This window comes from Argentina silus, assembly GCF_951799395.1.
Source record: "Argentina silus genome assembly, chromosome: 8".
NCBI classification, from domain to species: domain Eukaryota; kingdom Metazoa; phylum Chordata; class Actinopteri; order Argentiniformes; family Argentinidae; genus Argentina; species Argentina silus.
The window spans coordinates 20,528,489-20,556,063 of NC_139662.1; the positions used below are offsets into that span (position 1 = coordinate 20,528,489).

Consider the following 27,575-nt stretch of genomic DNA (forward strand, 5'->3'; position numbering starts at 1 on the left):
AGATCACTCAGAAGCTCAACACACACAGGCAAAGGTTAAAACCAGCTTTTACTGGTGTGTTTATTAAAGAGACAGAGGGGTTTCACAAAACGGAGACACTTAGGCTGAACATAAACTAGGACTTCTCAAACTTAACATAAAGGGTCCAAAAGAGCCGGGCTGCTATCCAGCTTACTGGGCTTCAGTCTTCAGCAACAACCTGCCCTTACAGCCTGGTCCTCTTCCCTGGGGTTTGAAGCACTATTATCCACTCCTATCCAGCCCTATTCCTTCAGAGCTCTCCTCTGTCAGAATGCCAGCAGCTTTTGAGCACTGCCCAACAAGCTACCTCATGTGTGTCTAACAAGACATGTCGCTTCAGGTGGGGAGTGCAACCAATCTTGCAAAGCTGCCTCCAAGGCTGAGGTGCTGGTTTGAGGCGTGACCTTCTGGCCCAAACTGTGGCATTCCCTGGCCACACCCCACGGAGATGCCACATGCCTCTTTAGACCCCTTTAATTGGCTGTGCGAAAAGGATGGCGCCCTAATTAGTCTACATACACTAAAGATTGTGTGAAATTTCAAAAAGCCGACATAAATGTCAAGCAATTACTTAAAGAACACATTTGCATCTCACAATCGACCCACCTCATTATACCAGAACACAGTTTGCTAATGCAGCGCGGAGAGTCACGCTGCGGTACCCTGAAATGCACTTTCCAGTTTCCAGACTCGCTTGTGCTGCCACACAGGGCATACAGATAAGCTGTGTGCGAGCCCCAACAGGGCGGCATAGGCTGACGCAGACAGACGGGGGAATGTTTGATCACTGGTCTCAGACCTTTAACACATCCCCAGAGAGCCTGGGAGGACGCCTCTTCCTTAATCCCCTCCGTTTGTGTGTGTTCAGCTGCGGAGCGTGGTGTGTGACAGTATCACCGGGCTCAGGGACAGGTGGGAAATCAGCTAGCTGTGGCGCACAGAGGGCCCGCGTCTGCGGCTCAGACACACAGAGAAATGGAGGGGATAACAAACGTGTGCATCAAAGGGAAGAAAGGACTTCCTCCCCGAAAAATGATACACTGAAAACGTGTGCCACAATAATTCTTGCATGAGGTAAATATATAGCAGCTTCTGTTCCAATCCATGTAATCATTCCTGCTACAGACGCCCCCTTCCAAACATGAGTTTGTTGTTGTCCATGCAAGCTGAAATTATTTGGATATCAAGAATCAATATAATTAGAGAGCAGTTAATAACAGAGGCATGAGCAGCAGAGTTCAAAAAGTAAAAACTTTATTTTTCTTTTAGCAAAGACAAAAACACTCACTCACTCACGCCAACCAGTTCTTCAGGTACTGTAATTGTAGTATATACATTTTATGAGCACAGACATTGACAGTTATTCAGATGAGAATAAGGCAAGATAAGTCAACACAATTAAACTCACTTTGCAACCATTTGGTAATCAAGTGGGGGAATAATATACTCTGTCAGCACAAGTAGCAAGTAACTCCTAAGCAGCTTTCTTCGCAAAGTACAAAAATAGTAATTCTTTCAAACAATGTTGCAGTCTCAATAGACCTTAATAATAACTTAGCAGAGCCCTCTTTCAGACCATTAATGTGGACATATAGTACATGAACAAATGCCTCTATTACCCAGATCATTCACAATAACATAACCAGATCACTTTGATGGCTGATATACTCAGTGCATGGCGAAAAACTGACAGTTGGTTCACATTTCTAAACAATTTCACATTATTGATTTGATTAAAGAGCTGCATGTCTGACGGTTTAAATAGTCCAGTACTGAGGCATTTAGAGGGTCAAATAAATGGTTAATTACAAAACAAGACTATGAGAACACACTCTGGCAGGAACACCGCCAAAATGAATGGACTGACCATTGTCCTGATATGCACATATTGAGGGCTCATTAAATATCACTAAACAAAAGGACGGATTAAGTGGTCATACTGTTCATTAGACACAATCAATATGCTACAACATTTGCAAAAACAATTACATTTAAACAGACTTGACTGAAATTAACATCTTTGTGTTAACATTTGCTGACAACTGTGATACAGGAGTGTGGTTTGTGGTCAAATTCCTGAGTTTCAAAACAAGTCAATCCTCGATTTACAATACAAATCTTCACACCTCGAAGTACATAAAGCAAAACCATAAAAAGTGCAAAGCAAAGAATCAATGTGAGTATAAATTAGTTAATTGTTGCAGCAGTTCAGGCTCTCAAAATGTATGGGTCTGAAATCATCAAGCAATATATACTGTATAAAAACATATTGAAAACAAGTACTACAAAATCAAATCATATGAGATGTACCATGTTTCACAGACACACACACACACACACACACACACAACACAAAATTAGCCCTGTGGACACATCCAGTCTTAACTTAACAACCACACAATCTTCTTAACACAATAGACCAGACAGAATTAAGCAGTAAGGTCCCCTGACATTCTCCTCTGAGTAAGAAAGGCACTTCTCCCATCGAGAGTCCAGGCCTGTGGGGTTCTCAGAGGCTGGGGTAGGGGGGCTCTACCGGGAGTTGTAGTCTGGGGAAAAGAGACGCAGTTTGGGGTTCGCCTTGGCATCCAAGGGCATCGTGTGGTTGAATGTGTTTGAGACTGGAGAGTTGAAACCTGAAACAGAGGAAGGGTTAAGTGAGGTACAGGGTAGACAACCGGAGGGCAGGGTAAACAACCGGAGGTCAGGGTAAACAACCGGAGGGCAGGGTAAACAACCGGAGGGCAGGGTAAACAACCGGAGGGCAGGGGACCACAAGCGTTTGTAAACACTGACATCACTCTACCTGTAGGGGGCGGTGTCCTGTGGATGAAGGCCGGGTGATGGGCTTGATCCCTCGGAGAGAAGACAGCGTGGCACACTGGACAAGAGATCACACGTCACATGTCAGACTGACCAAATATGGGCATAGTCTCAGAATCAACATCTATAAATATTAAAACACACATTTGACAGGAACGCCATCTCTTTATTTATTATGATCACTTCAACCAAGTAGAACCGTTAAACAAAACGCAAGTAGTGGACCGCCTTTCGAGCGCGGCCAATCAGACTGCGAGGTTGCGGCTAGTCACCGATGATGACGATGGCGGTGCCAGCCAGCAGAGCGAACAGAGTGAAGAACATCATCTGGTACGAGTCGATGAAGTTCTGCAAGAAGTGGCCGCCCTCCGCGCTGACAACTGGTGCAGCGGCTGGGGAGACAGAAGGATGGAAGGGATAAGGACCTGACAAATCTGAACCCCCCCCCCCCCCACCACCACCACCACCACCACCCCTTTCAACGATGATGAACAAATTACCACTTGCGTAGAACAAATGAACGCTGGTGAATGTTTTCAGACTGCACTGACACAATGATTTGGCACATGTTGACACTGCACTGTGAATCGTAATGCCTTATATTTTTCCACCCCATTAACACTTAACGGCATGATGGATGAGCCAGTCGAATTCCTCCGTGATTACGCTACAGTCTCCCCATTTCCTTCAGCTGCCACAGCAATACGGGTTCCCAGATTAGAGTTTATTGGCCGTGGGGAAGTTCTTAGACGTGTGTGCTGTTAAAGCCCTCTACACTCACACAGGGCCTACCTTGCATAGCTGTGGTGGGGTCAGCCACGTGGATGAGGGCGACGGGGATGACGATGACCTGGCCGGAGGACGGGCTGCTGATGGAGATGGAGGCTGAGGCTGAGGCCGCAGCCTGAGGCTCCACGGCGCTGACCGTGTACTTGGAGAAACTGGGGAAGCCGTGGGACGTCTCTTTCTCCACAATCGTGACGGAGGGAGAGCTCGATGTCACCTGACGGTACAGAAACGCACAAGGGGTGAAGGGAACGGACAGGTCACAGAACCCTGCCACATTACATTCTCTAGATATCCATTGTGATCACTGATATCCTGTGACGGACAGACGGATAGACAGACAGACCGACCGACCAACCAACAGACAGACAGACCAACAGACCGACCAACCGACAGACCGACCAACAGACCCACAGACAGACAGACAGACGTACTGACCTCCAGGTTGGCCAGTGCTGTGGCGGGGCCGTACACAGTGAGCTCAGCAGAGGGGTGCAGCTTACTGAGGAGCAGCTCTGTCTGGTCCGAGTACAGGCCTGGCTCTATGGGCAGCCTGGCGCCAACCTGCTCCCCAGAGAAGGCACTGCCCTCCACCCCTGCCCTCACCAGCAGATTGGTCATGGACACACTCAGGACTCTGGTCTGCTGCTCACTCATCGGCTGCATGGTAATGGAGCACGTGTAGAAGCCTGGATGGAAGAGAAAGAGGGAAGAGAGAGCAGGAGAGAGGAGGAGGGGAGAGAAAGAGGGAAGAGAGAGCAGGAGGGAGGAGAAGAGGAGAGAAATGTGCATAATTACAATCTGTGTGAACACAGAATGCAGGTCAGGGTCTAAACAGAAAGTGACATCAAAGCGGTTGTTTCAGAAAAGTTGGCTCTTATTTAAATGCTTGTTCTATGATAGCAAGGTGGTACCAGGTGCTTAAATTATTTCCCATGCAAACACTTTAATTTAAACACAATGCATGGCCAAGCAGAACTCCCTTACAACAGATAATATACCATTGAATTATAATCCCTGCATTTGTGGCAAAGGGGAGGGGGTGTAGCTGTGTTTACCCTCCAGTCCCTTGATTCAGATTAATTTCACACACGTCCATTAGAGTCTCCGTTGGCTTCAGCTGACTGGTTAAGGCCCCCCCCCCTCCCGCGCGCGCACCCCGTGGTTTCCCTAGGAGATAAGCCAATGCAGGATGGACGCCCCGCAACTCCCAAACACAATTAGACCTCTGCTGTGAAGCAGGAGGGACCAATTCAATTTCATACATCACCCAGACACCTTTTATGTCCCATGGTAAATTCATTTAATGAGCGTTACAGGTATTGATTATTCCCTCGTAAACAGTATTTCCTCGTCCTCCTTGCACTGCCTGCCCAGACACACTAGGGCACCGTCAGTTCCCCCAATCTCTTCCTGCAGCATGCCCTCTCTTGGTTATATTGAATAGACCTAAATGGGTTGCTAATAATGTGAATGTCAAACCCATTGTGCACAAGCAAGTGGAGGTTGCCACGAAGACTAACCAGGTAATTCTTGAACCAATGTAATTTATAAACGGCAGTGCGCACTTTATTGGTTGCTTAATCTCGTTCATTTCCAGTAAACTTTGAATTCATAGTTCTATGGCGCCATCTCGCCTATGTATTTGTGTTCTGGTTTGTGAGCATTTGTCCCTACAAGCAATGGATGTTTTACGCTGCCTTGTCGACAGCCAGTAAAGGCTTTATTCAACTCCCGCCACCACCGTGTCTTTCCAGAGCACCAACATGTCTCACCAGTGGCGTGGTCGAAGCTGTTGTGTGTGAGGAACACGTCGTGGGCGGGGAAGTCGATGGCGTCGTTGGTGAAGCTCAGATGGCAGCTGATGGAGGTCTCTGGGTGAAGCTGGGTGATGGTGTCAGTCTGGGCTGAGGAGCAGGAGCCTACAAGGGACAGCATATCATATTACAAAAGTACCCTACAGGCAGAAGAGTCCATGGTGATACGGACACCGTTCCATCTCCACAATATGACAGAATCACTGCGTACGGCGCGTTACCACCAGTCTCACAGTTCTCAGAAATGATTATCTTCATTTGAAAGTCTTACAATAACGGCCCGTTGAGGGAAGTTGAGGGCCATCACAGCAAATGAGAACAGGTTCTCAGCAGGTTCTCGGCTGGTTAGAGAATGTTAGTTAGACAAGGGTCCGTTACCTAGGATGTTGGTTCCCTTCTCTCTGGTGGTGAGCAGCACCCTGGTCTCCCTGTCACTCCTCACCGCTGCAAGGTGAGCCATAGCAGCCGTCCTGGTGGCTGCCTCTACCACGACCTGCCAGAACAGAGGGCCAGAGGGCCATCAGACCAGACCAGACCAGACCAGATCAGACCAGACCGCCTCAATAGCTTCATTAAGACACTTCCTCTATGCGTCTCCTCTCCTCCATCTGCAGTGACGCAACATTCCTGACGGCATGCACCAAACGGCTTTCACCTATCCTGTCTTTCTACAATCCGAAAGAAAGGGATGTTTTTTTTTTTGTTTTTGCTTGGCTTGCTAAGGGGGCCTATGGTTTGGTGTTAGTTCATATTGTATTTATTGTTTATGATGTTTAGTATTGTTCTTGTTGTGAAGCACTTCGCCACAATTGTATGTAAAATGTGCTATACAAAAAAATAAAAATGGATTGACTTATTCTGAGGGACAAAGGGTGGCGCCCATAGCTGAAGGACGGGGTGGAATCTATCGCTTAAATGTATTAGTCAAAGCAGTGGTTGCGGCCATGGCCTCCAGAACCAGTCAAAAGTATGGACACACCTTGCCAAGAGTGTGCAAAGCTGTTATCAAAACAAAAGGTGGCTACTTTGAAGAATCTAAAATATAAAACATATTCTGGTTCGTTTAACACTTTTTTTGTTTACTCCATAATTCCATGTGTTCCTTCATAGTTTTGATGTCTTCAATATTAATTGATATTATTTTCTACATTCTACAATGTAGAAAATAATACAAAATAAAGAAAAACCATTGAATGAGAAGGTGTCCAAACTTTTGACTGGTACATTCTGTTAGCGTCTCCTCTCAGACAGAACTACGGTCTGTAGCTGCAGTACACTGGGAGCGTGACAGATCCCTGATAGCATCTCTCATCAGCTCCACACAGAGCCTCGTTCATTCACGCACTAATTGGAAATATTCACATGTAAGTCGAGGGCTGCGTTGAGCCTGCCATTGGCACACAGTAGAGTGGTGGTGACATTCTTAAGAGAGATTCATCTCAGTTAATTAATCCTCTACATGCTCAGTCTCGGAGGAGTAGAAGATCTCCACAGCAGGATATGGGAGGGGCGTCACACACACACACACACACACACACACACACACACACACACACACGCTCGGATAAGTCTGATGATGCATCTGTGTGTAGTGGCAGAGATGTATTGGATCATGCTGCCTTCAGCTCTGTTCTGATACCGGGGCGCAACTTACTAGAATTCAAGGAAACGTGTTGCAACAAGTGTGACCAAAACAGATCAACATATCACACCCTGTCACACTCTGTTTCATACTGTGTTAGTATACACGTCATACTGTCTTAGTAAAATGTCGCAGCTAGCTGCAGTACCTCTCTGTAGGTTCTTAGGTGGCCAGGGATCTCATAGTAGACAGTGACGAGGCCTGCGTCTCTGGCAACAGCCACGCCCGTTTTAGGGTCCAGCTGCAGCACGCCATTGGCTGAGGAGCTCCAGCTACCCAGGACACCTGCAAGGAGGAGGGTGGAGCTAGCGGACTCATCTCTATCAAACATCCCTTAGACAAGATTCACGCTTCACGCGACAGTCAGACAACGAACAACATTACCTCACTATTAACATGCATTTAGTACCTATATACCTAACCACACCTCCCTGTTACCCCAAACACCACAGCCATCCCTCTTCTAGCATTGTGACTGCCAACGGCCCCTGGTCCTAGCATAGATTTTTTTTCTTATGATGACTGTTGTATAGATGATTCACTTACCTCCACGTCCGCGAAATGTCAATTTAAAAAAGATATTGACAGTAGCATTTACAGATAATATAACTCCAAGATAATATAACTCTAACTACTTATAATGATTTCCGCAGCTTGATATCTTGGCTGGTGAAATGCCAAAATCATTAATTCAACAGAAAATTGCCCAATTATATAGTGGGAACAGCAGGATCAAGATGACAAATCTATCATATCAAATATTCTTATCATGGAGAGTGCTTCAACCTTTTTATTCTGAAAAAGGTCCTTCTTATTCCAAGGTAACACAGTAACAACACAACCTCTCACCTTCAGGGCTCTGGAGCTGGGCGTTGAAGCAGACCACGTCTCCCACCACCAGTCTGTGCGCCTCCTCTGGGAGGATGGCGTGCTGCACAGGCAGCGCCAGGTAGTCCGCCACGCCCGTCTGCTCCGCGTCCCACACGGCCAGCAGGGTGAGGCCCACGTTGACCGTCCGTACCGTCAGAGTGTTGTTACCGGGCCCTCGGCCCACCTGCACCAGGTCATCCCTACAGGGAAGGGGGGGGGGGGGGCAGCCAGGGCAATCATTTGTGTGTATGAAAGTAATTGTTGGAACATCAAGTCATGCTTGAATCGACCCTCATTTGGCCAGGAACGATACCGACTGGGTTGTTGGAATTACATTGGGAAGTGTCTTTTTTGGACAGAACTTCAACTGGACCACGAGTGGCCCCTAGGTTTTGTGGCGTGCCCACCAGGTGGCCATCAGAGCCCTCTTACCCCCTAAGCCCATTACTGCTTCCTTACTTTTATTTCCCCCCCCCCCCCTTTTCTATTTGGACACGTCCCTCCTAAAATAGTCTGTCAGCTCCTTGAGAACAAAGTAATAGAATCAATTTATTGCGCGGGCCAATGAGAGAGTCTCCACGCGGCAGGGCAGTAATGCCTCCCCGCTCCGCGCTCTCCTATTAATTTAGCTCGCTCAGGCGGAAACTCGATCTATTAATTTAGCTCAGTCTGAAAAAGGGGAGGAAAGAACAGCCCGGTAAATTAATGTTGTGAACCTTCGAGCCGTGCTGGTTTTAAAGCCCCCACCGTGAACTCGTCTGCCGTAGTTGTGTTGGATAGAGACGACTACATTCAGAGAAACATCGCCACCGTTACAGCTCCCGTCTCTGAATAACTCAATGTCAGACACATACCTTGGATGGGTCAATATCAACAAGCAAACACAGCACATACAGACCATTGAAAAGAAGTTCTAGAATCAATACAAGGCAGGGAATCACTATTTACAATGTTTACATTGCAACTAGGGCTACAGGACCTGATTAGATAAATGCGTTCTGAGACCCAAGTAGTAAATTCAATTTTCTGTTCCACTGGCACAGGCAGGAGAGTTTGGAGTGTTGTCATTTCTTGTCTGAGAGAGTTTTCAAGGGAGTGAGAAACATTCGTTCAGGCAAGGCTGCTTGCACAAACAGCACTCAGAGAAGCACTGTACTACATCTAAAGCCACCAATGACAGCATAATAACTCAAGAGCCTTGGACCACTCACAAAACTGCCTAACAACCAACCCTAACTCTTACCCTTACTGCGGCGGCCTGTCTATCTTCCTTGCAGCTTTTCCTCTTTCGATTCTTATTTCACCCCCTCGTACACATTCTCAAGGATTTCCTTTCATGTTTGCTCAAAATATCACAATTGGAATATGCTTCGTGCCCTGCCCATGAATACCCATGAATGAGACAAATGACACACAGTCATAAATGAATGAATCAAACTAAGTGAATCCGTCATGTGTGGTTGTGACTTTACCTGTTGGTGGTGAAGGTGAGGAGGGAGTTGGAGCTGTGGAGGACTTCCCCAGTGTTGGCGTGGAAGTGGACCGTGAAGGTGAGGACCACGCCCAGGGGCAGCGCAGACAGGGTCTCCTTGGTTGAGGTGTGTAGGGCTGGACTGGTGCTGAAGCGAAGGTAAGACACGGCGACCACCTGGGAAACCACGAGGGGGATACAGTCTTTATCATACAGTGGATCAATTGGTCGTCACAGGAGTCAATGCTACTTGTGGAGAATATAGAGTGGTACATAGAGTGGCATGCAAAACATCAAGCATCAGAGGTTCACTGTAGTCTGACTGTTGTGCAATGAGATGACGGCAATATGGAAAATGTCTTCGCCAGTCTAAGTCAGTAACGGAAATCAAAACCTCCATCACCAAGGAGCACCACAGCCTCACCTTGACTGCGATGACGAGGGTTTGATTGACCCCGAAGGTCTCCTGTGAGGTCACCAGCAGGGAGGAGGAGCCGGTGAGCGGTCCAGACGACAGAAGGCCCTTCTCGTCCACGTTGGTGATGACAGCCTGGTCAGGACAGCCCAGCAGGCGGTAGGAGAGCGCTCCCACACCGTCCCTGTTCACACACACACCACAGGGGGGGACCACAACAGCAGCTTCATATCTTCTGACATGTCCCTTGATTTCAGTTGACTGGTGTTGGTTGGGGACCTGTCTACCCCAAGAACATGTACTGTGCAGGGCACAGAGTGATGTGGTTGTTGACAGATAAAGGATTTAAATCCTCCTGTACAGTAATACAACCTACTGTAGACATTTGTTATGCAGAAAAGTGTTACTGTAAATGCTAAGTCTCCGGTGGAGGAGTGACATGGTGAGTCGTTGCAGTGTGTGTGTGTGTGTGTGTGTGTGTATGTATGTATGTGTGTGTGTGTTACCTATTAGTCTGGAGTTTCACCACAGAGTTGGGAGCCATCAGTACTTCATCAGCCTCCAATTCTGGATTAAGCATGTGCAGCTTGTCATAAACCTTGATCAAAGGGAAGAGTTGAAAAGCTAATTATTAGCTCTTTTAAACATCCTTTGATGTCTTAGTTTTGGTGACATGACGGTCTAATGCTGTTTGAAGCAGGATGCACAAAACTCAGCGACTAACCCCGCTTCTTATCGTTTTGCAGAGTTATCAACCAACTCAGAGACTAACAACTTCAATGATTTCAGGTAAACCTCCATGGACTACACACTCGTGCAGTGTTTGTTCAGTGCTGTAGTTGGTATTTTAGGAAGCGGGACACTTCAGGGACAAGCAGAGGTCCATAAACACCGAATTATAAAATGTCCTAGGAGAGGTGAGTGATTCCAGCCACACCGTCAGCTCTACCACAGTAGTGTGTACTGATCTGAACCCAGGGAGGGGAAGCTATAGTCACTGCACTGCACCTGGATCTGGACTTCATCACTGAGCTCCTGGAGGTTCCCCTCCAGCTGACCAGCCTTGGGGTCAGTGGCTCGCAGAACCACCTTGAGCCCGGTCCGCCCTTTAGTTCTCCCAGTCACGCTCATGGCAAAGTTATGCCCAGAGTGGAGGTTCACGTTGGCCTGGAATACAACAACAGGATTCATCGTCAGTGAAAAGCAGCCATTTAAAAACAGAAACAGACACAGTGACACAGCAAATATTTGGAAGTCGTTCGCTTCTCTCTCTGTATTGAAGGCAGCACACAGTTTTGTTTGCCCTCAATCAGTCAATGTGATACAAAGGATTTGGAGCGGCGAAAGCCAAAAATAGCGTTCGCATATCAGAGTGATCTATAATTGCAAGCGTCACGTATTTTCTCCTCAGGAGGCAGCGAGGAACACAGCTCCCACCTCTGCGTGTCGTGATTGGAGCTCCAGGTTGTCTCTCTTGGTGGCAGACCAATGGAAAGTGAGCCCGGGCAGGGCGTTGCCAAAGGAGAAGGGGGTCTGACTGCTGGTGAGGCCCATCACATACACAGGCATCTGACACAGGGAGCAAGATGGGTCAACTTAGTAGGACGAGGTGTAACATGTCTGTTACACAAAAGTACCGTGCATCTTCATGGCCAGAGCATCGTGGGTTTGAGACACGGGACACTGAGATTACAGTTCAGTTATCATGCTGATCAGTTACCTGGGTCCCTGTCTTCATCCTTGTGATAGGGGTTCGGATTCTAATGCCTCTCAACTGCAATACTTCAACCTCCACTTGATCCTGTTCATAAACAAAACGATGAAACTCAAACATTTTAAATGCGGAAGAAATTAAAAAAACAACTCGTTATAGTTCCTTTGGAGCTATTCCAACAGGTATTCCTACCTGAGAGATAACGACAAGCTTCCCAGTTTCGGCATCCACAGCTTGCACCAGTCCGGTCACCGTGACGTTGCCAATGGCCATGCCCCTGACGTGACCTATGCCGTTAACAGAGGCTATCTCCTCATTGGCCAGGGAGAAGAGAATGTTGGACTGGGGCTGGGGGCCGCCCTCGGATGTGATCTACAAAATGAAGGGAGGGAGACAGGGAGGAGAAATTATATGACATAAAAAAAAAACGTCAGACAATCAGTCTCGCATGACTGACCTTGAGGATACTGATGGCTGATTCATTAACTCCTGTCAATGTGGGGTCTCAGAGCAATTTGCTGCAAGCAGTTATCCTCGAAATGTTATGACAATCAACGCAACGGAATTGGAGATTCAATCAAAAAGCATATAGCGCGTATGTACACTTACAATGAGTTCATGGCCAGCAATTACCTGGTGCGTGTGAAAGGAGTGCCTCATAAACGCAAACAACACCAATGAGCATCGTAGCTCAACAGGAAAGCAGAGTATTTAAACCATGGGGCGATTCAAATCATTTACCCAGCAGGAGAGTCTTATCAGGTGAGAGGGGCACAGGCCTTACCTGCATCATTGCTCCTATAATCAAAGTCATTCTCCTGGGGATGAGCTTGAATGGTGGAAACACCTAGAACGCCGGAAAACATAAAAGTCAAACCTCGAGACACGTTTACAACACATTATGTTATTAACAATGCCCTTTGTGAAATTGTTGCACCTCTATTTGCTGGGGAACGGATGCGATTTTTTTCCCATTTTTGTCAACGACAACAGCAGACACGGTAGTCTGGCCAATAGCCAGGCCTTTCACCAGGAAGATGGCGGTGTCCTTCTCTGAGGGATCTGATAGTGCTCTAGGGAAAACAGGCGAAAACTTGAATACTGCAGCTACAAAACAAAAAACTCAGAAAAACTGAGTTGATCAGATAGTGTACGGTTCACACACAGCTAACTTACTGCAAAGACACTATCGAAGATCCTGCTTTGAGTTTCAGATTCATGAATCTGAAATATTTGGCCTGGAAGGGCTTCTTGTTGTCATCCAGGACCCTGACGTGAGCCCTCACAGACTTGCCAATCTCCACCTGCAGCACATTACATTACATCATCTGTCAATTACATTACATCATCTGCATCAGACAAGTACTTGTCACCTCCATTTACATTCATCATCAGCACAGCAGAGGTAAGATGCTTCATTTCCCTACTGGACAATTGTAAGCAGCTCCACTCAAACTCAACATCAAATCAGAAAATTAAAGCAAGCTTCATTGATATGCAAAACGAGCACTCGCTGCTTCTTAAGCCATTTTTCTATTACCGAGGCTATGCTAATATTTGACAAACAAATATTGATGTACAGCCTCTGGAATTGCAGCATGGCACCATGATAAGAGCTTTTATTTTTTGGCCAGTCAGGCATTTGAGGAGATAACAGGAATCACACACTCTCAAGAGTGCTGACCGAACCTCCCAGGATACGTGGAGGATTATGAGGTCAGCTACCTTGTCAACCACTCTGACATAAACCTCCAGTATGTCTGAGATGTGGACTGTAGCCTTGGCGGGGGCAGGGAAGGCCAGGCACAGGTCGTGAACCATCACCTGGACCAGCCCTGGCTGGACAGGAAGCACCTGAAACATCCAGTGGGAGAGAGAAAGGCAGTGATGAAGAGCTTTACAGTACACGGCACATTTTCCCGTCTTCATCTCAGAATATCTGTGTCACTTGCATGCCAAGTAATGCAGCGCTTCGCATCCATTTCTCAAGACATTTAAAAACCGCACCCTAGGGGAGGGCTCGTGAGCCCAAAAACTTTTCAGGACCTGTCAATCAACTCGGCAAACCTGATATGCACATATAAAGTCAAATGAGCCGATCGCCGATCGACCTGATCAATATATATATATGTACAGTACCAGTGAAAAGTTTGGACACAAACTTGCCAAGAGTGCGCAAAGCTGTCATCAAAGCAAAAGGTGGCTACTTTGAAGAATCTAAAATATAAACCATATTCTGGTTTGTTTAACACTGTTTTGTTTACTACATAATTCCATATGTGTTCCTTCATAGATATGATGTCTTCAATATTAATCTACAATGTAAAAAATAATAAAAAGAAAAGAAAAACCTACAGTACACTGGTTCTATTGCCCGATTCAAAGATTTCAGCAGCATTGGCATTCTGCAGCAATCCTCCTTTCTCCTCACCTGAGCGGATCCGTGGGACTCCTGGAACATAACCTTGGCTATTCCTTCAACACTGGCATTGACAAAGAAGTACCCAGAACCCTCCCTGAGGGCCAGGTCGGCCTGCAAAAGAAACAACCACAGTTAAAAAACCTCAATAAAATAAAAATACGCATTAAAAAGGTTGCGAGAATAGAACACATTGGGCCACCAAAACATCAGCTCCAAGTACATCATTAAATACAGTGTTTCAAGGAGTTACAATGCTCCTCTGACATTAAAGTGGACCTGTGTGCAGTGATATGGAAGAAGTGGGGGGTTAAAAAGCAGGAAGTGACCTGAGTAAGAGGATTAGAAAGGTCAAAGGTGAGACAGGATTAGGACACGAGTGAGGCCCAGTGAGGAGGAGGACAGAACACAGAGCAGATATCACCTTTGACAGCGAGTGATTATGAAGGGGAACACTAGAGTGGTCAGAAGAGAGAGCTGTAATTCCCCCTTGTTTTAAAAACGGGTTGTTTTCATACATTTCTTTAGGTTATAAACTTGAACTTGTGTTGTCTGACGTGCTGTCTAACCACCTATGGTAGCCCTATTCTCTGTGACGGCACAATGCTAGGACAATGCAAGGAAGGTTAAGAACACCATCTAAGGGTATGATGGTAACATCAGAGTCTGTAACCCACTGAAGCAGCAAAAACATGGATACATGGAACATGGAAGTCTTACCCGCACGTCTGGGTGGTTGTATATGGAGACGGCTTCAGGGCTGACTGTCACGTCCTCCACCAATAGGAGCTCCAGAGTGGCTGAGACAGGGGTCAAAGGGTCAAACTGCCAGGAAGAGGAAGAGATAAAACAAGACGGATTCCATGGTAACAGATGTAAATGTTAGCCAACGAGATAAGATTGCCCAACATGGTGATGTTCTCAGAGTCAAGTGAAATTGTAAGCCATGTTTTTTTGCAACAGTCATAATGTCATTGCCAAATGAAATACTCTAATCTGATGTTTGTAAAGCTCTTTGTAAAGCTACACTACAACTTTTATGTATTGCGTTGCTATAGCAACCTTCGCAGGAGCAATGTTTAGTTTCTGTGGTCACAAAAACATTCATCGACAGCTTCCTGCCTGCCAGCCAGAGAAGGAAATGAAAAACCACCCTCTCTACGCTATGTTGCTCACAAAATGGATGCTTATCTAACCACAAGTTCCTCTCTTACCGGGCTGAGCACCTTGGCTGCCTCAAGGTGCGGCGCCTGGTAACCCAGAGCAGTAACTGTGATAGCAGTAGTCCCAGACTGGTGATGGACGAGAACTGTCTGGCGACCTGGGACACAAGAGGACTGTTAATAGCTTTATACATCAACGGATGGAGAGAAACTTCTATGAGAGTCACAACAGAAAATAAATCACAGAAAACCGTGTCAAATAAACACAGTGCTGTACCGTGAAGCTTCATCTGCTTATTGCTGTCCTCCAGCAGCTCCAGCTCCATGGGCATAGTGGGCTCAATGCTGGCCAGGGACAACGTAGTCGACTCCCACACTACACTGAGAGAGCTGAAGTTGTCAAACTTCCTCCCTTGTTGGTCGAAAGCAGCAAGCTCTAGCACCGGATTGCGGTAATTTGAGACGGGTACCTGCAAAAAATCAGATTGATGCTATTGTTCTAGTCAAGCTAATTAGCTTCCAATGACTCCCATTTATATTGCAATCATCTCTTCCTCCCTACCATCCCTAGAGTACACAATGTGGATGTACTTCCCCCTTACCACTTGTTTGTTCTGTTGCAACAGAGGGCAGGTCAGGTCCAGCTGGGGGCTGGTGTACACGGGGACCAAGGTGAGGCGAGAGGGAGGGGCGCACACAAACTTGACCACTGCTGGCTGCACAGCTGGGTAGGGATTGGTCAGGCTGGGCTGGTTCCCCACTGTAACCTCCAACACCTAGAGAGGCAGTTATAATACCATTATTACACGCTTATAAAACATTCCTACTGGAATAAGGCAGTTTGCTGTCTTGCTGAAATGTAACTAAATTAAAAGCAAATGAGCTGACTATCTAGGGTAGTCTAAGGAGTTTAGAAGAATATAATTTTTCATCAGATTGACCTCCTATAGCCAACTCAATGTGTTATCAACATGTTACGGTTACTGAATTGTATTTCAATTGCACAACACATTTGTATCCCATTGTAGTCTGGAACATGCTAAAGCCCATGCCACAGTGTCCATCTCTCACCTGTTCTCCCAGGGCCCTGCAGGTGGCTCTGACCCAGTGTTTGAGGTAGCTGTGTGAGGTGGGCCCAGTCAGAGCCAGGCTAACACTGTTGTCATCCTCAGCCTTCAGGTTACGGAAGAACTTTGAGGGCTCTAAGACCCAGGGCTTGGGACCTCCCTCGAACAGCATGTCCTTGGAGGAGCCCAATGTCACCAAGGCTACAGACGCAGGGTCAACAGCCTGTCAATGACAAGAGATGTTTCAGTGAGGGACAAGCAGTGTTTTTTGTTTTGGTAAACAGGGTTCTGCCTGAGATTTCTGAACAGCATTTCTGAACAGCTTCATGGTCAAAATACGCCAAAAATACAGCTGAAATGCTGAATTCACTGAGGAACAACATAACGCTTTGATTGTCAATCATAGATAGTGTAACTACCACTACTAAATATATACTACTGGCCCAGGAGTCTTTTTGCTAACTGCCTTTGACAGACCAAGGCTGTGTCTCAGTAGTCTTCCCGCCAATCCTCATCTCCTCAAAATGCATTGGACAATATCAAAGTGGAGGAACCTTGGATCTTCTCTTTCAATGCATTTTGCGAGGGAAGCAAGGACAGAGAAGACGAGGAATATAGGAGAGACTATTGGGACGCACACCAACTCTCTGAGACAAGATGGAGTAATAGGTACACCAATAACTATGATGTAAAATGGAGTCAGAGTAAAAAAAAAAAAACACAAATTAGTAAAAGAGTTATAAATGTTGAATCGATTTCTGGGGAGCATGAGGTTCTGGAAAGAAAGGCCGGTCTTGACAAGCCTTCCCAAGCGTGAATGAAACATGTCTTATCCAGCATTTTGATCAATATGGAAGAAAGGCAAAGCACAGCTATGAACAAGGCAAGACAAAATGATGCATGCATTGAGATAATGATGCCTCTCTCCACAATGCCTGCTTTACATAAATTTCACATTCTAGTGGCAGAGCGGACATCAATTCCATTACAGCACAGTACTGGAGCCAAACCAGGAGAGAAAACAAATCAGTGTATCGAGCGTATAAGGGCGTAATTAAAATGCACAAAACAATGAGGAAACCCAGGAGAAGGGAATTTAACACTAGCTGATCATTGCACTTCTCCACAGTGTGTGTCTGCAGTGTGTGTGTGCGTGTGTGTGTGTGTGTCCCATTCCTGTGCTGATTAAGAGAAAGGCTAATTGTTGCTCTGGGGAGAGTTGGGGGAGTGATGAAGATCGCTAGGCAGATTTCAGACCACCGGTAAAGATCGGCCCAACAGGATGAACCCACCCTGGAGCGGCCCTTTACTGTCGGTTCACAACACAAATACACAGGTGGCTGGTTTTGTTAAATCAACAAAAACAACAGACGTTTAAAAAGGTAGACAATAAATGATTTAGGATATAAATAATCCCTACAATTTAATCAATGTATAAAACAGACACGTGTGGTATAACACACATACAAACTATTTCCTTCTCTCTCAGAGGCTCTTCGTAACCTTCCTGAATCCAACTGTGTGAATAGGGTCACATGAGGACCATGGCACGGGGGCCAGGTAGAGGGCCCGGGCCTGGACTCACTCTGAGTGGCGGGTAGGCAGCGATGGTGATCTTGGCGCTGAGGTGGACGTTGCCGTGGGTGTAGCTGACCGTCAGGGCGGTGTATCCTGGGGCCAGGGCCTGGGCCTTCACCCCACAACAGTGGTCCTGTCCTGGAGCCAGCCTCCCTGTTCACAGACACACCGATGTAAACCCAGTAACACCTCATACACTCGGCCGTTAGGTTTCACAAACCTGCTCTTATAAGGCCACAGAGTCTCACAGGGTTAATCTCGTAGAAAACAACAAAAACAGAAGATCTTGTAGCCCTAAAGGGCCAAGAGCACTTTGAAAAAGATTTAAAAAAAAACTGGATTGGCAATTTGAAAGTGACATAAAAGATGAAACCTATAGGGAACCTTGCTAGAGGGTCCCTGACATTGGCCTTGAATTGTTGTAAATCTGTGTCCTAAAAATGAGCGTAGAGAAGCAAGGAGGAAGATGGTACAGTATAGCACATGGGACAAGGAGGAAGATGGTACAGTATAGCACATGGGACTGGTGAACCGCTCCTTCATTCATCATGAGTCGACTGTGTCGTGTCAAGGTTTTTACACCCAGAAGTCCCAGCCGACAGATCCCTGTCTCACCCTCCAGGAGCTGGAAGACTCCCTGGTTTTCTTCCTCCACCTGCAGGTCAAAGTGGGAGCAGTCACTCAGCATGACCCTCTCCCCTCCCGCCTCGCTCTCCAGGCTCGCCTCTCCCAGGAGGCCAAAGATCCTCAGAGGCAGCTCCAGCACCAGGCCCACTCTGGCCTCCACTGCACAGGGAGAGAACTCCATCCCCACGGGCTCCACCACGTACACCTGGGGGGATAGGGGGTCAAACAGGTCAAAGACGGTAGGAGGGATAATTGGACGGTAAGAAATGAGTTAGAGAAAAGGAGTGAAAGCCAGGATAAGGCTCAGAGTGCTACATTTTCTTTACTTTTTCCTTTTACATGAATACATAAACGTTATTGATTGATTGACTACATCTCATTGATTCACTTTGTTGCTTACAATACACTATATATACACACACAGTCGCTCACTTGATAATGCTTTTCAGCACATTGACCCCTGATCTTTAACCTAGTTTGAACTTAGAGTGCTTAAGGGACACTGGTCCCGTCGAGTGTCTCTGAGATCTTACCTTCATCTGGCCGTAGTGCAGTGGGTTGCGCACGTCGTGAGCGTACACAACACTGACGCCAATGTCACTGACGGTTGTCATCACTCCTTTGACTGTCACCGTGGCAACGGCTGAGTTGGAGGAGGACCAGCTGAAATTGCCGCTGCCTCCGGCTGCCTGTGAACAACACAACAAAGGGTAAATATTTACACTGGTAATATAGAGAATCTACAGTACAGTAGAGCAAGAAAGAGTCTCTAATTGTATTCTCCAACTCAGTTTCTGGTGCTATACAAAAGAGGGAGGTGGTTAAACAAATGAATGTCACAAACAAATACACTCTGTGAGTGTACAGGTGTTCCTAATAAAGTGCTCTGTGAGTGTATACATTTAGTGTCAATCATGATGCTTGAGATACTCTTGAGAAACAAGGATGCATACCTTTATTGTGTACTGGTAGGCTCCAACCTTGGGTTGCCACGGAAACGTGAGAATACTGGGACTGAGTACTATGGGATTGTAGATTTCCACTTCTTGTTCATTGTGGACTGGGTTCGGGAGAGTATGGACTTCTCCGGCCTGAAACAAAAATAACAGCCTCATTCAGACGTAGTCAAGCCATTTCCGACAAATAATCTCAAATCTAGACTGAAGTTGGGTGACGGGTGTAAGACGCACTACAGCAATTAAACATACTCCAGAACATCTTGTTATAACAACTATCTATTTATTGTTTAATTTAGAATTAAACTCACTGGATCTACCACAGATTTGAGTGTGGCATCAATGAGTGTTTGTCCGTTTTTCAGAGCCGTGACACGGTGGTACGATCCATTCGGTGACGATTCCAGAATCTCAAAGTACTCCTTGGGGAAGGAAGTGTCGATCCGAACCGTCTGTGGACACACACATATACGCCATTCAGCCAACGCTTTTATCCAAGGCGACACACATTGCAGTGAGCGCATACATTTCAGTATATATGGTCCCAGCGGGAAGCGAACCCACAACCTAAGCGTTGAATCTAAGTGTTGAGCTTTAAAAACTAGAATATACAGTAACTTAGGAATGAGTATTCAATCACAGTAGAACATGGCGATATGGAGGAGAAGAGAGAGATAAGTGGGTTATGGGTTAATGAACTTCAAAGTGTTAAAAGCAAAAGCTGTTTTAAGAAAAGAAAAACTTAAAAAAAAAAAGAAAAAAAAAGAGCACAGTGCACACAGATATAAACTATAAAAACGTGTTCCAAATCTTTCTTTCCTTCTTTGATGTCTGTCAGATGTATCTAAGTCTGCAGTTGATTAAGCATTCACAGGAAGATACTACATTCTACTCCAGCTTTCCATTTCATGGGGAAGAGGCACAGGGAGAGTGAGGGTGTTTTGACATTGCTTACAAATAGTGACAACGGAATAAAACTCATCTCTGGAGGTTGGGTAATGCCACAAATGTATGATCCGAACCACAAATAGATGTATACACAATGTGTTGTAAACACCAACTTACATCAGATATGTAAATTCTGTTGTTTGACTTGTCAAATACTTCAATGAGGATGTCGTACGATCTTCCCGTTTCAAGAACCCAGCTGTCGCCAGGATGAATCTTGAAACCTAATAGAAAAAGGAAGTCAGATTTTCCACTAGGAGACGTAGTTCAAGAGACTAACTGATGTGTGTGTGTGTGTGTGTGTGGATTGATGGCAATTATTATTATTATTATTTTTTTAATCCATTTTAAATGTAATCTATAACACAACAAAATGTGGGAAAAGTTAAAGGGTCCAAATACTTGCCGAAGCCACTGTACACTTTAAAATTGCGATATCACTAACAAACACCGATGAATGCAAGGCAACAAACCCAAGTATCCGGGCTCCACCACATAGAGAGTGCTGTTGGGAAGCCGAGACACCCTCTGCATACGAAGGCCTGAGCAAACGGTTATTAAGGGCAATAAAGTCAGGTGTACCAGGAGTGACACAGGAGAGAAGGTTTCCTCTGAGCTCAAGTCTCATGTTTGCAAGTTGTCGCCGAGCGCCGAGCACAATACAAGCCAGTGGTTAGGGCCTTAATCAGGGTGCCTAGCCAGTGGTTAGGGCCTTAATCAGGGTGCCTAGCCAGTGGTTAGGGCCTTAATCAGGGTGCCTAGCCAGTGGTTAGGGCCTTAATCAGGGTGCCTAGCCAGTGGTTAGGGCCTTAATCAGGGTGCCTAGCCAGTGGTTAGGGCCTTAATCAGGGTGCCTAGCCAGTGGTTAGGGCCTTAATCAGGGTGCCTAGCCAGTGGTTAGGGCCTTAATCAGGGTGCCTAGCCAGTGGTTAGGGCCTTAATCAGGGTGCCTAGCCAGTGGTTAGGGCCTTAATCAGGGTGCCTAGCCAGTGGTTAGGGCCTTAATCAGGGTGCCTAGCCAGTGGTTAGGGCCTTAATCAGGGTGCCTAGCCAGTGGTTAGGGCCTTAATCAGGGTGCCTAGCCAGTGGTTAGGGCCTTAATCAGGGTGCCTAGCCAGTGGTTAGGGCCTTAATCAGGGTGCCTAGCCAGTGGTCAGGGCCTTAATCAGGGTGCCTAGCCAGTGGTTAGGGCCTTAATCAGGGTGCCTAGCCAGTGGTTAGGGCCTTAATCAGGGTGCCTAGCCAGTGGTTAGGGCCTTAATCAGGGTGCCTAGCCAGTGGTTAGGGCCTTAATCAGGGTGCCTAGCCAGTGGTTAGGGCCTTAATCAGGGTGCCTAGCCAGTGGTTAGGGCCTTAATCAGGGTGCCTAGCCAGTGGTTAGGGCCTTAATCAGGGTGCCTAGCCAGTCGAGTTAGTACCAGTCTGCCATGTCTTATTACATCACCCGCCGTGTCTGCTCCACCAGGCGCACACACACACACACACACACACACACACACACACACGCACACAACACACACACACACAACACACTACACACTACACACTACACACTACACAGAAACAAATCCACATCAAGTAAAGGGTGAAAGGTCTTCTTGAAGGATACTCTTGTGATTCAGCCCCACGTTGATGTGTCCGACCTGAAGGGCGTTAACCGTAGATGTGCTTGGCTCCAGGCGAGCCACGGCCAGGTCTGCGTTCCCATCGGGCCCAGCCACGCTGTTCTGGAGGTGAAGCTCGTACTGCTCACAGGGCATAGACAGTTCTGGAACATGACCAAATGAATCTGGGTTAGCTCATAAACATTTATCTCCCTTAGGTTTATTAGTAACATACTGGACTTCACACTCGCAACCGTGATCAATGAAATCAACGACACCCCAACTGTCTTGTTAAATGCAGTTCAATACTTCATTACGTTGTCTGCTGTTGTTCGTACAGTTGACATACAGTGACTGAGATGTATAATGCTTGACTGTGTTCAGACACACCTGTGATCTTGCCCTGTCTGATCTTCTGGACCTTGTATTGGATAGAGGTGCCGGCGATCAGGTAGACGTCGTGTGCAGGGGTGAGCAGTATGTTCTCCAGAATCAGCAGTTTCACCTCTGCAGCACCCACGTCCTGTGTGAAGGACAGCATAGTTACAGTACCACACATCTCAGTGTTTCACATGTCAATAAACCAGAACCTTAGTTACAGAATGTGATTCAAAAGGGATATTAAAAATCTCACTAAAAAATGCTGTTGTTTTTTTTTCCATCAAATTTGCAAACATATTTAATCCTCTTGTCTCAAATTCACTATCGAATAATGCCCTCACATGGCCAATCTTTCTATACAATCTAATACAGAACTGGGCCTCTCTCATAACCGTGGTCTTTAATTTCAGCCTGTTGACGACATGACAGGCAGGTCACCTCCAGTCCGCCCACACAGCCAGACTGGCACTGTGACAATCACAGACCAGGCAGGAGACGAGACTTCGCCGCTACGCAATCTTACTATTTATAGCTCTCTATTTCCCAGGAGCTTTGCTACCACCAGTGAAGACGTTAGTGGGAACCAATTCAACAGAGCTGCAATTCCAGGCCCTGTCACAACTAAAAATAACCCACAATAAACCACAAGGACATAACTACACAGCATGAGCAGAAAGTCAGGTAGCGTGGTCCTCTGTGGCTCAGCTGGTAGAGCGTGGCGCTAACGACGCTTAGGTTGGGGGTTCGATTCCCGTTGGGACCATATATACTGAAATGTGTGCACTCACTGCAATGTAAGTCGCTTTGGATAAAAGCGTCAGCTAAATGGCGTATATATATTATTTTAGCAAAAAGTCAATATGTTAAAAAACAGCATACATACCTTGTAGATAGTCTCTTGTATTTTGGCCTTTAGCTTAGCATGTCCTGTTTTTAGTCCTGACACCAAGATAATGTCTCCTTGTTTTCCAACTCTCTCCATCTCAGAGATGTAACCGGGGGGTGTGTACGTAGATTCAGAGAATTTAAGAACCCTTGGGAGGAAAATGGATTACAAAATGCATTAGAGGCACTTATCAACAGAAAATATGGGCTTTACAAATACATTCTAACAATATGGCAAACCGGAGGTTGATCATTGGTAGTTGAATATATATTATTATTTCTTTATTGAAATACAGCAGGCAGGTTGTTCACTACTAGCACTCGATGAATGCATGGCAACATGGCGAATGCATGGCAACATGAAGAGTGCATGGCAACATGAAGAGTGCATGGCAACATGACCAGTGCATGGCAACATGACCAGTGCATGGCAACATGGGGGACCTCACCGTAATGAGTTGTAGGAGTCGGAGAATCCATCCATGTCAGCGTCTTTCACAATGGTCCAGTCAAACACCAGGCTTGCAAGGGAGCTGAAGGTGTTTCCTGCACAATCAAATAAATAAGGGTCAGAGACATTTGGTAAAATATATGACTCCTTTTTCAAATTCAGGGACAGATGCAAACGATCAAATATCGCTTAAAACGTGTATTTTTTAGGGCTGTCAATTGAAAAACTGTGTGGTTGAATTAGTTCCTATTACACGGAAACCAGACTGGCCACGCATGTGCGTCAACAAGTGTGCCTGGAGCGTCTCAAGTAGAACCAGTTTCTATTTGAGACGCGGGTGAAAACACGTGCTTGGAGACACATGCCGGCGGTGGGGATAAAATGTTTACATTTTTTTTTTTTTTTTTTTTTTTTTTTTTTTTTTTAAATGGGAGTGCTGAAGAATTTTGCAATGTTCGCATCTTGTTGGCACATGCAGTTGATTAATCTACTGTTTAATCTACTGATTAATCTACTGTTTAATCTACTGATTAATCTCATGTGGACATGTGATATTGTTTGCCTTAGCTTTCACCTTGCTCTCTCAAGTCCGAGATTTTCTAAACACAGAAATAGTCCTTTAACAATGAGTGGGGGAGTAATAAGGTACTATAAAGTAACCCTAACCCTATGATACTATAAAGTTTAACGACGGTCCAAATCAATGGTGCGAGTTTCCAGTTCCATAGAAGAAGACAAATGGGTACCAACTGCTTGAAACGAGCTTCCTTGGTACAAATCTCTTGTTAACTTGGCTACAAGTCACTCATTTTAGCTTTAACTTCGTATGGGTGGTCTGGTATAAAGAAATCTGATTTGTTTTAAAGGTTTAAGGATTTAGTTGATTAATCGGTTTAATTAATCTAATATACTTTACAGAGCTAGTAATATTATGTACAACAGCGCTTCTGTTAGCATATTGTTTAGGCTTTTCAGCACAGTGTTCAAGGGCTTTGGTCACTGTGGCTCATATGCTAAATGTGTGTGCATAGCATACAGCCAGAAAGTACTAACCCTAATCTAATCTAATCTAATCTAAACAAGTCTGACAAGTCCCTAAAATGGAGTCGGATAGACGGAAACAAAACCAATAATCCTCTTTCATCTCTGTATTTGCGCCTTTCTATTCCAGTCTTCCTCGTTTGACACATCTACAATAAACACACAGACCAAAACAAACACAATGCAAGCCTCGGGGCTGTCATCAAGACGAATCAGGTGGTGGCTGCAGCTCATTTGACAGTGTTGTCTGCCCCAAATGGAACCAGTGGAACAGAACAAACAGCTTTAGCACTGCCTCGGGATAGGAAAGGCCTGCCATGATTATCACCACCACTACAAAAGGTACTTACGCAGGGTAGTACACAATACACTCCTGCTGCATACAGCCACGCATCATCCAACACAGAGATGTCACAGTGGAGTGAGATAATGTTTTATGTGTACAAAATTGCCAGGTATAGTCACAATTATTCAGCCTAACGCAGCTTTCTAAGAAAACACCACAAGAGGTACAATAACACACAGTAGGCTCATAAATATGGATACTAGCCTATTACTGTGTTATAACGGTAGTCTTACCCTCAGAGTCCAGCGCATGGATCTTCAGCGCCAGCGGGGAGTCCTCCAGGTGCAGCTCTCTGGTGGTGGACACTACCTGGATCTCACTGATGATGTCCACGATGGCATCGCAGCGAAGCACCTGTCCCGTCACTGAGCGCAGGAGAGAGGGGGAAACAAGACAAGTCACTCCAAATCACAAGCGTAGCCGCAGCAAGGACAAGGTTCAGCAAGTTTCATTAGCAATGAAAAACAGTACTTTAAGAATATACTGTAGCATATCCAGCTGGAGACGGTAATCTGTTTACGGCCAACTCTCACAACTCACTCTATGATAGGTCAGTGGTCATGCAGAAGACCAATTTGCAACATTAAAGATCGTTAAACAGCTCTAGACAGTTTTGTCTTGTTGGAGAGTGCAAAAAAAGACATCTGGGGGAGGGGTCAGTGTTTTTGGCACCCCTAATTACTAGTCAGCTGTCTTCAACGGCCTCCATTCCTCCATGACAAGCCAATAGAGATGGAGTAAACAGCTGGACAGTAGCCTATTGCGCAAATTAAATATAGAAATAGAAAAGACGTCCAAACAAACATACTGTGCCGGAGGGGACACAGACATGCAGGTAAAATAGGATGAAGCACCTTCAAAACACTTTCCAAAACATTGTTTATGATATGAACCCTCACTTTTCCTATTGATGCCCTATAACGCTTTCCACAAAGGTGTTGAAAGTTTACTGTAGGTGAGAAGTGAGGTGGGCCTACTCACCGACATCCTCAGCCAGAATGATGCTGGCGAGTCTGGAGGGCTGGGTAGAGAGAGCCTGGAGAACCGCTCTCTGGGAACAGTGTCGGCTGCGGTCCTCATCTACAGCTTCAACGCTGGCCACCTCTGGTCTGGTGGAGGACCTGGAAGAGACACATAGCATCAGTGACCGCTAAACGAGGCATCTTCTCTCAGATTTACACTATTTTCAATGTAACCTATACCGTCAATCAGTGTAACCTAGAGGGATAAGCACATTATCTTTTAATCATATTTAGCCCAAATACATAATATAATATTATCCGGGGGTAGATCAAAAATAATACAAATCTGTGTTTACAGCAGGATGTGTCTAGATGAGGCAGATTCTACTAAGTGAATGTAATTAGGTCATTACTGAATGTTAAGAGGCACTTGGGAAGGAGCTTGACCGGGATATTTGACTGACAGCTGTGTATGTATGTGCGCTTCACGGTGGACAGACGGCCATGTTGCAGGGCCTACCTACTCTTCTACTAAAACAATGCATGGTGATAGGCTCAAGTTCACGTCCATGACTGACTGTAACAGTTCTGTGATTTTTAGGTGGTAGGCCTAGAGCAGTGGTTCCCAAACTTTTAACAGTCATGTACCCCCTGTCGGTTATTTTGTAGCCGAATTGATATTCTATGAACATTATTCCTTACATATTAGACATTGTGATCATATTATTCTGTTGGATAGGGTGCATGCATTTATTTTTGGTACTGAGACTGCAGTCGGCTATTCAACAGGACTGTTTGGGAAGATAAATCACAGATTTATTTGGCGTAACCCCGGGAGTACGCGTACCCAGACTTTGACAATAGTAGCCGCTATGTTGCAAAGCGTCCTTACATGACCTATGAAATGCGATGCCTGCAAGGCTCAAGAGTAGTTGCGTCAGATTCCTGGCAGGCTGGACATCACCTTTTGTGCATTTCCACTTACCATCTGTAACAGCCTTCAGTGGCCTCCAAGGTGAAGTTTATTCTGGTACTTCTGGCAAGAGGCAATAGAACTTTGGGGATATTCAACTTCGAGGCACGGGTGATATCAATAGCTGACATCAGTAATACTAACACTGTCACTGATCTCATCGCAAAAATCGCCATTTCCTGTCATCAAAGATAATCAAAGATATTAATCGAAAGTAAAATGAACTGAAGTGATTATAGGCAGGTAGATTACAAAAACGTTAGCTGTCCAGTTATATTGCTGAGTAATGGTTGTGAACTTAGTCTATCAATAACATTTCCGACACAGTTATTGCCATGAGGAGCAGGTTACCGCGGACAGACACCGCTGCTGTAGTCATTCTAAGACACTCAACCATTGATACTTAGTTTCAATTTATGACAGTAGCGGGGAGCAGCTGCCGCATGACTACAACCATTTCTTGTGTTCTTCAAAAGTAACCTGCAGTTTCAGTACCCTTCAGGGCTCTTAGTGAAAACGTACGGCACAAGTTACATTCATATTTTCCAGGTTGAGGATAAAAAGTAATTTCGGCAAAAATTGTAATTCTCGGGACTTCTAGAAATACCCGCCATG

The 27,575-nt window shown here is 45.8% G+C and overlaps 1 protein-coding gene across 1 annotated transcript; it reads right to left on the minus strand.

Moving 5' to 3' along the window:
- Nucleotides 1-1,258: 1,258 nt before the first annotated feature.
- Nucleotides 1,259-27,575, minus strand: nup210 (nucleoporin 210). The gene is made up of 40 exons (XM_083674952.1): nucleotides 26,973-27,575; nucleotides 26,007-26,146; nucleotides 25,259-25,390; nucleotides 23,637-23,733; nucleotides 23,186-23,336; nucleotides 22,312-22,444; nucleotides 21,927-22,085; nucleotides 20,791-20,859; nucleotides 20,435-20,541; nucleotides 19,681-19,821; nucleotides 19,367-19,504; nucleotides 18,947-19,102; nucleotides 18,402-18,618; nucleotides 17,794-17,939; nucleotides 16,213-16,431; nucleotides 15,744-15,917; nucleotides 15,419-15,611; nucleotides 15,193-15,299; nucleotides 14,699-14,803; nucleotides 13,991-14,092; nucleotides 13,285-13,413; nucleotides 12,736-12,863; nucleotides 12,497-12,632; nucleotides 12,344-12,406; nucleotides 11,752-11,931; nucleotides 11,566-11,646; nucleotides 11,283-11,414; nucleotides 10,854-11,012; nucleotides 10,352-10,443; nucleotides 9,855-10,029; nucleotides 9,432-9,607; nucleotides 7,939-8,159; nucleotides 7,238-7,374; nucleotides 5,826-5,940; nucleotides 5,406-5,552; nucleotides 4,069-4,319; nucleotides 3,637-3,847; nucleotides 3,117-3,236; nucleotides 2,828-2,902; nucleotides 1,259-2,657 (listed from the first exon to the last, which is right to left on the minus strand). The coding sequence occupies exons 1-40, from the start codon at nucleotides 27,134-27,136 to the stop codon at nucleotides 2,554-2,556; spliced, it is 5,682 nt and encodes a 1,893-aa protein (XP_083531078.1). The 5' UTR covers nucleotides 27,137-27,575; the 3' UTR covers nucleotides 1,259-2,553.

Bases quoted from the DNA above. Each gene is read 5' to 3' on its own strand.
- nup210 (XM_083674952.1), bottom strand. From the start codon at position 27,136: ATGGCGATTTTTGCGATGAGATCAGTGACAGTGTTAGTATTACTGATG. The intron at 5,941-7,237 runs GTACTGCAGCTA...CTGTTCTGGCAG, and splicing joins ACCTAAGAACCTACAGAGAG to GTCGTGGTAGAGGCAGCCAC. The intron at 3,237-3,636 runs GTAGGCCCTGTG...CTGTCTCCCCAG, and splicing joins CCCCACCACAGCTATGCAAG to CCGCTGCACCAGTTGTCAGC.